The sequence below is a fragment of the Esox lucius genome, chromosome 24 (assembly GCF_011004845.1).
Source record: "Esox lucius isolate fEsoLuc1 chromosome 24, fEsoLuc1.pri, whole genome shotgun sequence".
NCBI lineage: Eukaryota > Metazoa > Chordata > Actinopteri > Esociformes > Esocidae > Esox > Esox lucius.
The window spans coordinates 19,482,869-19,499,843 of NC_047592.1; the positions used below are offsets into that span (position 1 = coordinate 19,482,869).

General features: G+C 41.5%; 1 protein-coding gene and 1 long non-coding RNA gene across 2 annotated transcripts; one reads left to right on the plus strand and one right to left on the minus strand.

Annotated features, from left to right (window-relative positions):
• Positions 1–258: 258 nt before the first annotated feature.
• Positions 259–1,686, minus strand: LOC106023803. Its single transcript, XR_001197920.3, has 2 exons — positions 1,325–1,686; positions 259–848 (listed from the first exon to the last, which is right to left on the minus strand). It is a non-coding gene; the product is annotated as an uncharacterized LOC106023803 (long non-coding RNA).
• A 4,510-nt stretch (positions 1,687–6,196) lies between these two features.
• Positions 6,197–16,304, plus strand: si:ch1073-220m6.1 (SLAM family member 9). The gene is made up of 7 exons (XM_034290836.1): positions 6,197–6,706; positions 12,253–12,540; positions 13,099–13,344; positions 13,525–13,664; positions 14,474–14,712; positions 15,282–15,630; positions 16,278–16,304. Exons 1-7 carry the CDS (start codon positions 6,673–6,675, stop codon positions 16,302–16,304), a joined length of 1,323 nt encoding a protein of 440 aa, XP_034146727.1. The 5' UTR covers positions 6,197–6,672.
• The last annotated feature ends 671 nt before the right edge of the window (positions 16,305–16,975 follow it).

Below are 16,975 nucleotides of genomic sequence, written 5' to 3' on the forward strand. Positions count from 1 at the left end.
TCATCTAGCCATCACAATTTGGCCCTTGTCAAAGTCGCTCAGATCCTTACGCTTGACCATTTTTCCTGCTTCTAACACATCAACTTTGAAGACAGAATGTTCAGTTGCTGCCTAATATATCCCACCCACTGACAGGTGCCATGATAATGAGATTATCAGTGTTATTCACTTCACCTGTCATTGGTCATAATGTTATGGCTGATCAATGTATGTACACGCTGGTGGCCAAACGTTTGGAATAATGTACAGGTTTTCCTATTTAGGAAGGAACTGTATACTTTTATTCACCAAAGTCGCATTCAGTTGATCACAAAGTATAATCAGGACATTATTGATGTAAAAAAACAGCACCATCACTATATGACACCATCACAAATCTAGTCAGGCCCCATTTCCTGCAGTCATCACTCTAACACCTTATCGTAAGTAATTATGCTTAATGGATAATTTGGTACTAGAAAATCACTTCCCATGATATCAAACACAGCTGAAAGCTGTTTGGTTTGTTAAATGAACCTTAACATTGTGTTTGTTTTCAAGTTGCCACAGCATGCAGTAGACTGGCATGTCTTAAGGTCCATATTCGGTCGTTACGTCCCCAGTGCTTCCTGTTGCTCTGTGTTCGTATGTGTGTTTGTGCCTTGTTTCTCTGTCTGGTGGTTGCAGGCTTCTTAATAGTAATTGGCTTCCTGATCGCCGGTTGCAGCTGAATGATCGTTTTCGGGCTGGTTGGAGAGCTGACTTCTGACTTCAGTCGTTGCAACTGGTTCAGCCTGCATATAAGCCACAGAGTTCTGAAATCTCTTTCACTCGCTGCTGCTCTTCTGTTGTTTGGTCCGTGTTGCTGTCTATGAGTTGGAAGAACATTTGTGAATTAGTGCTTTGTGAGATCTGTGTGAGAGCAGTGCATTTGCATTATTGTTTGCGTTGTGACCATTATTTGGGTTAAAACCTATTTCATTTGTTTCCAGGGGAAGGGGAAAGCCATTGTGCTTTAGACTAGAGGCCCTTGGGCATACACCACCCGTAGCTTTACTCTGTCTAAAACCACTAGGTCAGACCTGGGACATACACCTCCCGTAGCTTTACTTTGTCTAAAACCACTAGGTAAGACCTGGGACATACACCTCCCTTAGCTTTACTCTGTCTAAAACCACTAGGTCAGACCTGGGCGGACCACCCCCTGTAGTTTGGTTAGAACACCGGCGCAAGAGGTCCCAGTTAGGTTAGATCTCTGTTTGACAGGTAAGGCAGGGTTAGAGGGTTTGGGTTTATTTTTACTTTCTTTGTTTTGGTTCCGTCCAGCCCCTTTTCCCTAAATTACCGTTGTAATAGATAGTCTTGTGAACGGTAGTCCTGCCTCTGTCGTCCGTACTCACACCCACGACCCCCTACCCATTCTGACCATTCCATAGGGGCTTCACGTGTAGTGGGGTGTTGCTCTCTCCTCTGGGAGGCGGGACTAACATGGGTCAAAGATGGCAAAAAAAAGAAACAGCTTTCGTGTCAGTCAATCAATGTTTTGAGGAATGAAGACTTGAAAGGCTTTCAGTGCCAAGAAACTGAAGATTTCATAAAAAGGTGTACACTGCAGTCTTCAAAGACAAAGGAGAACTGGCTCTAACAAGGACAGAAAGAGAAGTGGAAGACCCAGATGTAACTAAACAAGTGTCTAGTTTGTGAAATACATGCCTCAAATGTCCTCAGCTGACAGCTTCATTGAATTCTACCTGCTCAACACCAGTTTCATGTACAACAGTAAAGCGAAGACTCAGAGGACCAGGCCCTATGGGAAGAATTGCAAAGAAAAAGCCATTTTAGGAACGGAAAAACTAAACGTTTGAGTGGGCAATGACACAGACATTGGACAACAGATTATCGGAAAGGAGCGATGAAACCATTGAGCTTTTATGGGATCAGCTAGAATGTAAGGTGGGTGAGAAGTGCCCTGACAAGTCAACCACATCTATAACAAGTGCTACAGGAATCATACGAGGTGCAATGATAGTGTGAAGAAACTGACAGCTAGAATGCAAAAATCTGCAAAGCTGTCTTTGCTGCACATGGATGATTTTTGGTTTTCTTTAAGATTAAGAAGTTTCTTTAAGAAGTTCTAATCATTTTACAAATTGTAACAGTACCTTTTCAGGTAATTAGTCACCGACGCTGGCTTTTCACCTGTACACTGATAAGCAGGATGGTCCCTTTCCTTTTTAGCCCGGGGGACGCGGCGTCCACGATTCCCAAAAAAAATATCACATTTTAATTTGTCAGACCACAGGACAGTTTTCCACTTTGCCTCAGTCCATCTTAAATGAGCTTGGGCCCAGAGAAGGTAGCAGCGGTTCTGGATCTAGTTAATGCATGGTTTCTTCTCTGTATGGTAGACTTTTAACTTGCATTTGTGGATGCAGCAACATACTGTGTTCACAGACAATAGTTTTGGAAGTGTTCCTGAGTCCATGCAGTGATGTCCATTACAGATTTGAGTCTATTTTTAATACAGTGGCCCCAAAGATCACAACCATGTATATTTGTTTTTATCCCTTGCATACAGAGATTTATCCGGATTCTCTGAATCTTTTAATAATAATATGTACTGTAGATGATATGACCCCAAACTCTAAATTGCAATTTTACATTGATAAATGTTGTTCTTAAATACATTGAACATAATGTAACAGCTGGCCTGTGCCATGCCAGCTGTTACTTAATGTTCAATGTATTTTGGTTCTGTTTGTTCTGTTTCTATGTTCTTTGACTGAGTTCACCTGAATCTTATCCCTCATGATCTCTCCCAGTTCCCTGTGTGTGTTGGTGGTCACTGTTTAATTGTGACGTTGCTGTTCATGGCTTTTATTTTGGAGCCTGTGAAAATTTTGACTGATTAGGAAATGTTTTGTAAATGTGTGCCTTTGTCCTGCCTTACCCCTCATTTCACAGAAATCAGTAAACAGGATGTGGTTTTCTCGTCTGATAACTTCCAACTCTCACACAAACCTCCTTTTGATACAGGCATCATTTTAACTGTTGAGGCACCAGCTAACCATGTCAAGACCTTATCTCTTGTTTCTGTATTTAAAGGTACTTGATTTGAGAACGTCTACTATCAGTAAATTGGCAGGTTTTCATATTTTTGCATGAGTAACTAAGAAACATTTTCAGTTTGAAAGTCAAGGTAGTAGAAAAAATTACTTCAGGTGTTAGTGCAGGAGCACAGCAGTGGACGCAAATTTGTGTTGGTTAAATCAAGTAAGTTATTAAAATCAGGTGGGTAGATAATTGGGTACCAAATGAGCCTATCAAAGGAGATATTTGTAAAAAGTTGTGGCGGGACAGACAAACAGAGACCAGAGGGGTATACTACGAAGGGAGTTCAACACTACTCAGATTTAACTCAGGGTTATCAAGAAAAGTCAGGGTTAACAAACTCTGATTGCCTAAAGGGGTGTTAAATGGTACAACGATGATGATTTTGATGTTTGATAGTTGACTCTGTGCGCGTTCGCCTAAAAGGGGTTCTCTATATAGCCAAGGCCCAGTATGTATATACAAATAGACCAAGAATCTTTTGCAAATTACTTGCAATCGCATAAAAAGCATACTTGATCTTAAGAACGCTTAAATGGCCAGGGAACACAACAAATGCATCAATCAATTCAGTGAGAGCTAACACCTTGCAGACTGCACGGCATAGCCTACAGTATTCTGATCACTGCACGGCATAGCCTACAGTATTCTGATCACTGCACGGCACAGCCTACAGTATTCTGATCACTGCACGGCACAGCCTACAGTATTCTGATCACTGCACGGCATAGCCTACAGTATTCTGATCACTGCACGGCACAGCCTACAGTATTCTGATCACTGCACGGCACAGCCTACAGTATTCTGATCACTGCACGGCATAGCCTACAGTATTCTGATCACTGCACGGCATAGCCTATAGTATTCTGATCACTGCACGGCATAGCCTACAGTATTCTGATCACTGCACGGCACAGCCTACAGTATTCTGATCACTGCACGGCACAGCCTACAGTATTCTGATCACTGCACGGCATAGCCTACAGTATTCTGATCACTGCACGGCACAGCCTACAGTATTCTGATCACTGCACGGCACAGCCTACAGTATTCTGATCACTGCACGGCATAGCCTACAGTATTCTGATCACTGCACGGCATAGCCTATAGTATTCTGATCACTGCACGGCATAGCCTACAGTATTCTGATCACTGCACGGCATAGCCTACAGTATTCTGATCACTGCACGGCACAGCCTACAGTATTCTGATCACTGCACGGCATAGCCTACAGTATTCTGATCACTGCACGGCACAGTCTACAGTATTCTGATCACTGCACGGCATAGCCTACAGTATTCTGATCACTGCACGGCACAGCCTACAGTATTCTGATCACTGCACGGCAAAGCCTACAGTATTCTGATCACTGCACGGCATAGCCTACAGTATTCTGATCACTGCACGGCACAGCCTACAGTATTCTGATCACTGCACGGCACAGCCTACAGTATTCTGATCACTGCACGGCATAGCCTACAGTATTCTGATCACTGCACGGCACAGCCTACAGTATTCTGATCACTGCACGGCACAGCCTACAGTATTCTGATCACTGCACGGCATAGCCTACAGTATTCTGATCACTGCACGGCACAGCCTACAGTATTCTGATCACTGCACGGCATAGCCTACAGTATTCTTGCTCAAATGTTCAGCATCACCGATGGAATACATGAAATGTCCACTGGCAAAATATCACAAAGCACAACACACTGTTCAACATGAGCACATTACTCTGGCGAGTGGCACTGAAGATGTCAGGCCCTAGAATCCGGCAAAAATACGCAATTTCATCAGATGAGGATCGATATCTTTATTTGAAATCACCATCGGGGTTAGCTAGAGTTACACAGCCTCTAAACACCCTGCCCCTGCAGAGTAGGCCTCTCACAATCCAGGCGACAATGTTGATTGGCTCTTTCAAATGTACCTGCCTTTTTGTGGGAGTAGTGGTGCTTACTTTGGAGATCATCTGGAGATTTGCACACATCTGTTGCTGCAGGTTACTGTGCATGCTTTAACAATGAGAGGAACATCTGATCACAATGACATTAATAGGAAGAAGCCTCTGCGGTAAAAAATTTACACCAGTCCTAACTTTGCCAGAGAGGACTTGGACAAACTGAAGGTTTCTGGAAGTCCATTGTATAGATGAGCCAAAAATTTACCTTTTTCTTCCTCTGGGCCTGGTTGACTGTACATCATTAAGAGAAGCATGAATTCTGAGGTATACCAGGAGATTCTTCAACAGGACATCAGGCTATTAGTCAAGGAGCTAAAAAGCATTCAAGCAAATCTATAAAAAGAAAGAAAATCTATGTTTGGGATTGGCCCAGTCAAATTCCTGACCTCAGCTGAAATGCTATGGCAACAACTGAGGTGTAAGTGTAAGACACTGCTTGAAACCGTACTCTGCCTGTTTAGTGGCTATAGGAGGCGTTTACTCCAAGTTATCACTGCCAATGGAGGTGCCACAAGCTATTGAAAAGGGTTTCAGTTATTTCTGCACCTGCACCAATTCTTTTTCATTTCGGGTTTTCTACAACACAAATGACTTCCTCTAAACCAACATTTTGAATTGTTAACTATAAACCTGTTATGTCAGATTTAAAAACGGGTTCAGATTTTTTTTACAGATTTCACAGTGAACACAAAAAAAACGAATTGCACGAGAGGATCACAAACTTTCACGGAGCATTGTATTAAAAAAAAATGAAAACGTGGTTTTTAATAAAATATGCTGAGATAAAAATACGTCTTTAAGAGGAACTGATTCTAATATAGCATTTTGACGTTATATGCACAGGTGCACATACTAGAAATAAACAGATTTAAAATAGCAGTAAGCCTTGGATTTTTTTTTTTTTTAATCTGTGCAAGAAAACACTATAATGCCAATTAGAATCTAGCTGGGGTTATTTCAAAGGTCAAGTATTCACTGGCCCAGCGATGTATCAGCTGACATCAGGGACTGCTCCTGCTGTGGAAATTACCACAAATGTACAGGAGTCTGAAAATCTAAATATTACCTTTATTAATTCAGCATTTATGGACTAAACTGAAAGAGGAACTAAACATTGGAATGTAATATGAAGTCATAGCTACTGTACCTCTGACGCCACGCTCCAGCTGTTCGCTCCAATGTAGCTGACCGGATACTGAAGTGGAACACAGACTATCTGGCCAGTTCAGGTTACTTGCTTAATAGTCCTACCGATTGTTCAATAGGATCCTGGGGATTGGAAGTCGACCAGCCTTTCCAGGGAGAGTCCCCTTCTATTACTAATATAATCATGTTGATATGGTTATTAGTGGCATCGTAAACAACAGCATGTAAACAACGGCATCGTAAACAACAACTGAGATACCCCACAGAAGCAGAACCTAACTTTGTTCTCAAAATAATTGTTAAACTAATATGGGGCACTTTTGGTATGAACTAAGGAAACTTTGTTTTATCTGTGTTTGAGTAATAAATAGGTCATTGGGGAAGTTTTGCTCGACTGTGACGTTTTTTCCACCCAGCAAGGTTGACAGTCAACACTGAGAAATGACAGATGTATCTCTCACACCTCTAGAATGAACATCCTATGGTTTCTACTCCCCCTCACAGGTAATCATTTTATTAATGTAACTGTTTACATTTTTGGAGAAGTCAGTCATTTAAGCCAGGTGGTTTAGCAGATTTCTAGCCTATATACATTGATACAGTACTTCTAAAAGCATAAAGCAAAGCATTAACGACAGAACAGAAACATAAAATAACGGTTAGGAGAAATAATTCAACATTGTTTTGCTGAAAATATAAATTAAACTTTCATGTATTGAAATAAGTCAATACTGACTGACATTGTATTCTAGGCATGTACAGTACATTTTCCAGTTACAAAGCAAAGCATTAACATAGTGATGCTCTTGGACCATAGCTTATTTCTGATTTATTTGTTTGTGTTTTATGTTTTGTTTCTGACTGTCCTGTCTCTATGCGTACTTCTATGCACCCATGCATTTCTTTTATTTCCTAGGATGACAATTTATTAGTGATTAATAAAAATAGTGTTTAAGCCTGGTGCTAAACTACTGTAAATCACAGCGAATTTCTGAATATGTTTGTACAAATTTAGGTTGATTAAGATTATTTGAAGCCAAGTTAATAATGGAGTTACACCAAGTTCCACAAGAAATGAAATTATTATATAAACACATATGTTTTATAATGACAAATCTAAAGATATATTTTTAATCAGTTTTATGCTACCTTTAACAAATGATTACTTCTTTACTTTTATAATGACAAAAATCTAAAACGTTGCCCTGTTACTTCAATAACCTCAATCAACTTAACTTTGTAAAAACACATATTCAGAAATTCACTGTGATTCATAGAAGTTCAGCACCAGGATTAAACCCTTTCATATGAAGTTATAATTACTGTACCTCTTCTTATGACATGTTGCAGGAGTTCTGTACAATGTAGCAACCTTGAAATTGAAGCTGAACTCAGACTTTCTGTCTAGTTCAGGTTGTCTGCAAGGTCCTAAAGCCTGTTAAAAGATAAAATGCATAAATGTGTCTTTTGGGCTGATGCAGTTTTTCACAATTGCTAACACACTAAAACTGGTTTTATGAACAAGAAGACCTTCTACCCCAGCCCATCAGCAACATCCATCTGTTTTCACTCTTGTGTTTTGGTTTCATTCAACTTTTTTTGCAAAACCTTACACACAACTCTTTTTGTTGAAAAACCTGTCATGTAAAAAACATTGTCATTCAATATACTGTACCAAACTCATGTCAACACTACAAAGAAGAATTATTCAACAAGCAATCAGGATGTTGGTATGAATATTATTGCAAAGTATAATCATTCAGTGTAATTTCTTAAATTAGATTATTTTATCGGTTAACAGTGTTTCAGTAAATGATACGTATTCATAAGTCCAGACAGGTCAAACAAAAAGACAACTATCCAGCTGATGTACTTTTTCACATCACTGTAACTGTACAAACATCATGAAAATTGAGTTACCCCGAACTGCTAATGTTTAATGTTACTTTACAGCTTAATTGGCGTGTAAGCTAGCTAAGATCTTGTTAATAATGTGAGTTGTGTTAACTAGCTATCTATGCTTTGCAAATGCAGACATGAGCAATAATTTGAGTTCTGCCAGTAAATAGCCTACACATACAACAACATTTCAGCTGATTCAATATTTCCACATCCTGGACCTTAAACAATCTAGCCAGATGTTCATCATCTCTGTGAAAAGTAATGATTAATAAGAAATGCCGTGGAGCACCGGGGTGGTGGTCCCTCTTTTTAAGAAGGGGGACCGGAGGGTGTGTTCCAACTATAGGGGGATCACACTTCTCAGCCTCCCTGGGAAAGTCTATGCCAGGGTTCTGGAGAGGAGAATACGACCGATAGTAGAACCTCGGATTCAGGAGGAACAGTGTGGTTTTCGTCCGGGCCGTGGAACACTGGACCAGCTCTATACCCTCTACGGGGTGCTGGAGGGTTCATGGGAGTTTGCCCAACCAATCCACATGTGTTTTGTGGATTTGGAGAAGGCATTCGACTGTGTCCCTCGCGGCATCTTGTGGAGAGTGCTTCGGGAATATGGGGTCCTGGGTCCTTTGCTAAGGGCTGTCAGGTCCCTGTACGACCGAAGCAGGAGCTTGGTCCGCATTGCTGGCAGTAAGTCAGACTTGTTCCCAGTACATGTTGGACTCCGGCAGGGCTGCCCTATGTCGCCGGTTCTGTTCGTAATTTTTATGGATAGAATTTCTAGGCGCAGCCAGGGGCCGGAGGTTGTCAGGTTTGGGGACCACACAATTTCGTCTCTGCTCTTTGCATATGATGTTGTCGTGTTGGCTCCTTCAAACCAGAACCTTCAGCATGCACTGGGACGGTTTGCAGCCGAGTGTGAAGCGGTGGGGATGAGAATCAGTACCTCCAAATCCGAGGCCATGGTCTTCAGTCAGAAAAGGGTGGCTTGCCCACTTCAGGTTGGTGGAGAGTGCCTGCCTCAAGTGGAGAAGTTTAAGTATCTAGGGGTCTTATTCACGAGTGAGGGAAGGATGGAACGGGAGATTGACAGACGGATCGGTGCAGCTTCTGCAGTAATGCCGTTAATGTATCGGTCTGTCGTGGTGAAGAAAGAGCTGAGCCGCAAGGCGAAGCTCTCGATTTACCAGTCAATCTACGTTCCTACTCTCACCTATGGTCATGAGCTTTGGGTCATGACCGACAGGACAAGATCCCGGATACAGGCGGCCGAAATGAGCTTTCTCCGCAGGGTGGCTGGGCGATCCCTTAGAGATAGGGTGAGAAGCTCGGTCACCCGGGAGGAGCTCAGAGTAGAGCCGCTGCTCCTCCACATCGAGAGGGGTCAGCTGAGGTGGCTTGGGCATCTGTTTCGGATGCCTCCGGAACGCCATCCTGGGAAGGTGTTCCGGTCCCGCCCCACCGGGAGAAGACCCCGGGGAAGACCTAGGACACGCTGGAGGGACTATGTCTCCCGGCTGGCCTGGAAATGCCTCGGTTTTCCCCCGGAAGAGCTAGAAGAAGTGTCTGGGGAGAGGGAAGTCTGGGCATCCCTGCTTAGACTGCTGCCCCCGCGACCCGGCCCCGGATAAGCGGAAGATGATGGATGGATGGATGCCGTGGAGCTTCCTGGGGGTAGTTGAAGTTGCTCACTTTTGAAATAAGAGAAAACTTATTTTCTGTAAAGTGTGTCGCAGCAACAAGCTAAGATGCAGTGCAATGCATTTATTTACAGATATGAACGACGGGGGGGTTGGGTCTGCCGTTCACCAATAACCAGGCAGGACAGGGGGAAAAACAGACAGAGTCAGACGAAACGGGGATTCGGTTGGCAATTATTCCCTGTATTTCTTTATTTGGGTCCGGCCACCAGGTGGTCACTGATCCCAGTTGAAAACAAAGAAAACGAACAACAGAACTCAAATGGACTCCTCTGTCCAACTGCACGGCGCTGGTCAAAAACAAAATACAACATAAAATCTGGCTCGTCCTCCAGCGTTTTTCTTCTTTCCTCTCTTTTTCCAGCCTCAATCCGGCAGTTTGTCTCTCAGCCCTCCTCTCGCGTCTTCGTCGAAGGCACCTGTTTTACACGGGAGAAGGAAACAGATAATTACTCCGCCAGGTGTCCCTGGTTGTGTCTGATCACCCTGCACTTCCTTGCTGCCTTGTGCTTTTGCTGGGTTGGGAGCTCCAGCTCAAATCGACCCTGTCACAAAATATTACATAACTACTGACCCACCTTGGAACCTTTCATGTTTGTTGTGTTCTGAGATGAGAAAATATACTTCAAAATGTATTTTAAAATAAGATACCAAATACCTTACTATTAAGTATACCAAAATAAATGACAAAATAGAGCAGCCACACCATGCATCAAATAAAAGTACTGTATTTTTGTATTTTATAAATACTAAAAATACTTTCACAAGGGAGCATGAAATCCCTTCTCAAACCTTCCATCTATCAGTCTATTTGATCTGTCCCTTCACCAGTACACTGACATTTCAAATGAAACAACAGAGAAACAACAGAGAAAAAATAAATATATTAAATGTTTGGGAATTGCAACCATTTTCATACACAGTCCCCTTATTTCAGGGGCTCAAATGTAATTGGACAAATTAACACAATCCTAAATAAAATGTTCTTTAAATAGTTTGTGGAAGTCTGGATCACCAAACACTTGGTTTCATCCTTTTTGATGCTTTGCAGTTGGCCTGCAGTTGTCTTCAGTTGTTATTTTTTCATGGGTCTTATGTTTTGTCTTCAGCAAGTGAAATGCATGCTCGATTGGGTTGACATCAGGTGATTCGGCCATTGCAGAACATTCCACTACTTTGCCTTAAAAAACCCCTGGGTTGCTTTGGCAGTATGTTTTTTGTCATTGTCTATCTGTGAAGCACCGTCCAATCAACGTTGGTGAATTTGGGTGAATCTGAGCAGACATTATATCCCTATACACTTCAGAATTAATCCGGCTGTTTCGGTTTTCTGGCACATCATCATCAGACACTAGTGACCCAGTGCCACTGGAAGCCATGCATGGCCATGCCAACACACTGCAAAGGATCCTGTGATCATCTACCACTGTTGTCTTCTGTGGACATCCAGGCCTTTTTGTGTTGCAGAGCTCACCAGTGCTTTTTCTTTTCTCAGAATGAACCAAATTGTTGATTTGGCCACTCCTAATGTTCCTGCTTTCTCTCTCATGGATTCTTTTTGTAGACTTAGGATGGCCTGTTTCACTTGCATTGAGGGCTCCTTTGACCGCATGTTGGGGGTTCAAAGCAACAGCTTCCAAATTAAAATGTATTTCTGTGGACAGGTGTCTTTTATACAGGTAACAAGCTAACATTAGGAACACTCCCTTTAAGAGTGGGAGCCAGAAATCTTTCTGATTGAGAGGGGATCAAATACTTATTTTACTCATTAAAATCTATTTATAACATTTTTGACATGAGTTTTTCTGGATTATTTTGTTATTCTGTCTCTCACTGTTCAAATAAACTTACCATTAAAATTAAAGATTGATCATTTCTTTGTCAGTGGGCAAACGTACAAACACTTTTTTCCCTGACTCTAACTGTATGCAACCAGTTATCAGATCAAATATTCACATATCCCTGTGATCACTCAGATGAAGGTTAATATTAAAGTAACCAACTGCTTAAAGTTGAACTAACAGTTTGCTAATGACTCATTGTATCCTAATTTAGTGACTTGGTGTTTGGTAATGAAGGGCCTACTTTTCATCAGCAACACTGACTCAATGACAAACAAGTGCCTCCAATTTCGTTCTGACTAGCAAAAGAGGGAGAAAGACTTTGAGAGGTGCCTTTTCAAGTACAGTGCCCACACAGTCGTGTTCAATTGTAGACTTATTTGGGAACAATTCTCACGAAACCCTAAACAGCCCTAAAATACTAAAACACTCAAATGTATAAATCCCTAACTTTGTAAGGGTTTTTGCATAACCCCACAATATTCATACTACTGCAGACTTGTAAGGTTGTTCCACTAAGCTATCTTGATATGTTCGTTTAAATCTAAGTAACTCTTGATTAAACCGGTTCAAACCTTCCAACTATTAAACATGTTGTTTTTCTCCTTAGGGACCTGGGCAAAAGAACCTCCAAAAGACATTTATGGGTTGGAGGGATGTTTTATCTGCATGGATGTTGCTGATAGAGACATAAAAGATTTAAAATGGATGCTAAAAGATGACATAATAGTTAAAACTAACAAGACAGCTCCTAAATACGAGAGGAAAATGGTCTATTACCATTTGAACTACACCCTGTGCATTAAGAATCTGACAGGAAATGACAGTGGACTGTACTCTGCAACTTATGACAAAGAATGGAGGCAATCAACTACCGAATACAAACTCACCGTACAAAGTAAGTTTTCTGCCATTTCATTAATTTGTATGATTTCCTAATGTGACGGGTCTTTGTGATGAGTCGGCCTATCTGCCTCTGTTCACCTGAAAGAGAGGGCTAATTTGGCTCCAACTGAAAAATGATGAAATTATTTTTAAAAATGAGCAGATAAATAGGTCAGAATTATGTTGGAGCATGAATTGTGTATCTCAATGGCACATCTTAGCTGTCCTAATTATTGGATCACCTCCAATATTTTCTATTTACCCTACTGGAGAATTGAACACCAAACATCAAGACGTGCTCTCCTCACTATTTACTGATTGTGCTATATGGACATTCAATCTGTACGGAATATGTTTTCACCTTCTCTGTAAATAATTTTTGTTCGTGCTTAAAAGGTAGAAAAGTTTAACAGATTAACGTCTCCTTCCCAACATTCACCAAAAAGGGCTGGTCGTTCACCGATGGGTCCAGCCCTAATGCCCTGCAGCGTCCCTCTTGTGCAATCTCTGTCCTGTGCGATATCCCCGCTGTAATGTAAAATATGCCTTTCCCAACCTACATTGGTTTCAGAAGCTGTCCCCGTTCCAGCCCTGCTGGTGACATACTCCAACTCAAGTACGGGACCTTGTAACATCACGGTGAACTGCTCCGGCTGGGAGTTGACAGTCTGTCGCGGAGGCTCGTGCGCATGGCCCCAGTCTCTGTCACAGTCTGATGCCAACATTTCCATCTCCAGCAGTAACGGATTAATCAACTGTACTGTCAACAATTACGTTAGCCGTTTTACAGTCTCAAAACTTATTGAAGACGTACTGTGTAAGTCCAATTCATTAGCTTCCACCTTCTGTGCACACATCTATCAGTGAGAAAGAAACACATGCTACTTTTTAACATCATTCCAGTTATAATTATATAGATTTTTTTATAATTAGAATTGTCATGCAAAACACTGGAATAACAATGTGCGTGTGTGTGTCTATGTGTGAACTCTCTCAGGTAGAGGTGAGATGCACGGGACATCATCACATCAACTTGACACTATTTTGTACTGGTGTCTTGGTGGGTTTATATTGGTCATTGCGTTTGTTGGAATATTCTACAAGACATGGAAATCCCCCAAAAAACAACAACTGCAGGTAGAGTCTATGTCATCAGTTATGTATTTACATGTACACCCCCCTGCATATCATTTTGCCAAGCATGTTTATGTCTCAAATAGATTTTCAGACTACAACTAAGAATCTGTTGATTTAAAACCCTACATCAAGTCCGGGGCCAGACTTAATGCTTTGGATTTGGAAGCCTAAGGCAGAGGCCAGTCTACCTCCCACGTTCTTACCTCCCTCTTAATAAAAAAAAGATGATCACTGATATCAAATACATGTATGTGTATCAACCCCAAATTTACCATAGCTAACATGGTTTCATTTGGGCTTTAGCCTCAAAACCCAAAATTATCTGAGGCAGTAGATTATCATTCACCATCTGCATCATCCCCTGAACAGTCCCCATTATGTTTAGGTGTTGAGTGTAGAAGCAGGCCGTACATGTTTTGATTCTCTAAACCTGTCCATCAACCACATTCAACCATCTATTAATTGCATAAAATGTTGCACCGAGCAATCAATTATCAGTTCTAAATATTTGTATTCTCTATGCTGATTAGCATTATTTAATACAGTAGGCCAACCCAAAATCTAAAATAATATTTGAAGAGGAACTTGACTGAAGACACAGTACCATTCAAACATTTGTACACACTTTCCCATTCAAGTTGAATGTACAGCACATGTCTATGGTTATTCCTGTCGAATCGATCTAGTCTGGTGGCGTCTGGTCTTGGTCAGGGTTTCCTCAAGTCTAATTATCCTTGGGTCCATTTGAGTAAAAATAATAATTTGAATGTTGTTTAAAAACAATATCTGACAATAATATCTCCTAACAGTTGAACCTAAGGAGTGTTTCACCAGAGAGGCCAGTACCACAGCCCTCTACAGAGTCTGAGGTGACATCCATCTATGTCACTGCTGGAAAACCCAGAGCGGCAGAAGTGTCGGCAGGGTTGAACCGCCCAGTGGATAAAGATCGGCCAGAACCAAAATCCCCACCACAGGTAGAAGCCCTCAGCACTGTGCAGCCACCAGTGGTAACCACCCTCCAGTGGGTAAACGTGCCCCAACACAAGTGAGGCCAGTACCTCCGAGGAGGCCTACTGAGTCAGTCTCTACATCGGTCTACAGCACTGTAGAGAAACCAGCTGTAGCACATCGCCACCCAGTGGACAAATATGGGAATAATCTCAGCCTACCGGACACTGTGTACCGCACATTAGGAGAATTTCCTCTCCCTCCATCTCAGTGATCGCTCCACACAGCATTGACTATGACTGACTTTCCACACTTAGATGCTAAAGAGTAGAACACCGAGATGGTGAAAGAATAATTAAAGAAATACAGTTAAATGAAGATCAAACCCAAGTGGTGAACATGGGACATGAGACTGGGAAGTGAATGGGCAATTAATTAATTGTCAATAATTAAAGCTATTAGATTAGAACTAAAGCCATTTATTTTTATATAGTAAGTGTATAGTAAGTATATATATATATATATATATCAAGGTGAAACGGTACGTGTGTTTCTTGTGAAGGAATTGGCGAGCCAGAACTAGAAGACGCCCCAGTATTATTTAGGTCTGCCATCTGGGAATATTTCGTTTTTTCTGTAAACTATAACACCAATTGCCAATGGAAGACGGATAACCATATTCCCTGACTACACCAGCAATGGAAGACGGATAACCATATTCCCCGACTACACCACCAATGGACGACGGATAACCATATTCCCTGACTACACCACCAATGGAAGATGGATAACCATATTCCCCGACTACACCACCAATGGAAGACGAATAACCATATTCCCCGACTACACCACCAATGGAAGACAGATAACCATATTCCCCGACTGCACCACCAATGGAAGACGGATAACCATATTCCCTGACTACACCACCAATGGAAGACGGATAACCATATTCCCCGACTACACCACCAATGGAAGACGGATAACCATATTCCCTGACTACAGGGTCGCTACGGTCTGCTCTTCCCTGCAAGATTGCGGATTTCATACAAAAATGAGGAGGAGATGCCTGTTTGTGGGATGCCTTTACTTTTCATATACATTATCTCCTGTAATGGAACTTTATGACTAAGGTGCATTTGAGAAATGTCTGTCTTTCCATTTGGCTGTAGATCTTTACTTTGATTGTGACACACGTCTGTATAATATCAGAGGATTATTAGATATTTGGGACTTCCTGCCTAGAAGAAGGGTGTCAGTCTTTTGTTCCTTAGGAATGTGGTCCTTGGGAGGAAGTAAGATCAATTGGATCTTTAGGTAAACACAACAGTAAACATTATGGCAGGAAGGATAAGGTGGGGGAGGACAGCATTTGACTTGTGTGATAGAACAAAGGGAATGTGTGTTATTGACAGGACAGATGGCAGCATCTTACCACAACCCATTTTTCTATGTAATAAATACGTATTGTGCATGTTTTGAGTCAGAGACTCCTCGGATGATTATGTTTGTAAGCGTTTGACGCGTCTCTCATATTTGCAAATATTAATAAAACTGTTAGATTGTGCCAAGAGAACTTCATCTCTGTCCTTCTTTCTAAAAGAGTTCTGATCGATAAAATTCACACTCCCTACGCAGATGACGTGTTTTTATATTTAACAGAACCAGCCACAACGATTCCACGCCTGAAGGAACTTGGATGTTATTCGGGATACAAAATTAAGGTATGTTACTAAGTACAATACATTAATGGTGAAATACCACAAAATATTCAACTCAACAGTGGGTTTAAATGGCCAAAATATGTTATTAAATATCTTGGTATACACATCCCCAAATCTGTACAAAACCTTTACTATGTCAATTATAAGAAAATGACTAAGTGTATTAATAATGGTTTTGATCGATGGGCCACCCTAGCTCTGTCCTTACTAGGCCATATTGAAAGCCTACGAATGACTGTCTTGCCCAAGCTGCTTTACCTGTTCCAAATGTTTCCTATTGAAGTTCCAAAATCAACTTTTGAAAATGTGGATACATTGATTTCTCAGTTTGTTTGGCAAAGGAAGCACCCAAGAATCAGGCTTAAAACATTGCAGCTACCAAAGCCAGTTGGGGGCTTAAACTTTCTAGCCTCAGATATTTCTTTTGGGCTGCACAGATGAGGCCCTTGATACTGTGGACTCAGAATAGCATGTACACACGCTGGCTCAATACAGAAAAAAGGTGTAATGAGAAATGTCTGTTGAGGAAGAGTGGAAGGGTATTCGATGAAGAGGTGTGTCTGGCCCCACCAAGTCTCCAACAGATGCTTGGTGGTATTATTCAGGGAACCTGGGAAACATTTACTTTTCCAAAGA

What these genes read in the sequence shown, in the direction of transcription:
- si:ch1073-220m6.1 (XM_034290836.1), top strand. Translation starts at nt 6,673, where the DNA reads ATGAACATCCTATGGTTTCTACTCCCCCTCACAG. An exon ending in GTAAACGTGCCCCAACACAA is followed by an intron (nt 14,713 to 15,281) that starts GTGAGGCCAGTA and finishes TGCCAATGGAAG; the next exon opens with ACGGATAACCATATTCCCTG. An exon ending in CTGACTACAGGGTCGCTACG is followed by an intron (nt 15,631 to 16,277) that starts GTCTGCTCTTCC and finishes TATATTTAACAG; the next exon opens with AACCAGCCACAACGATTCCA.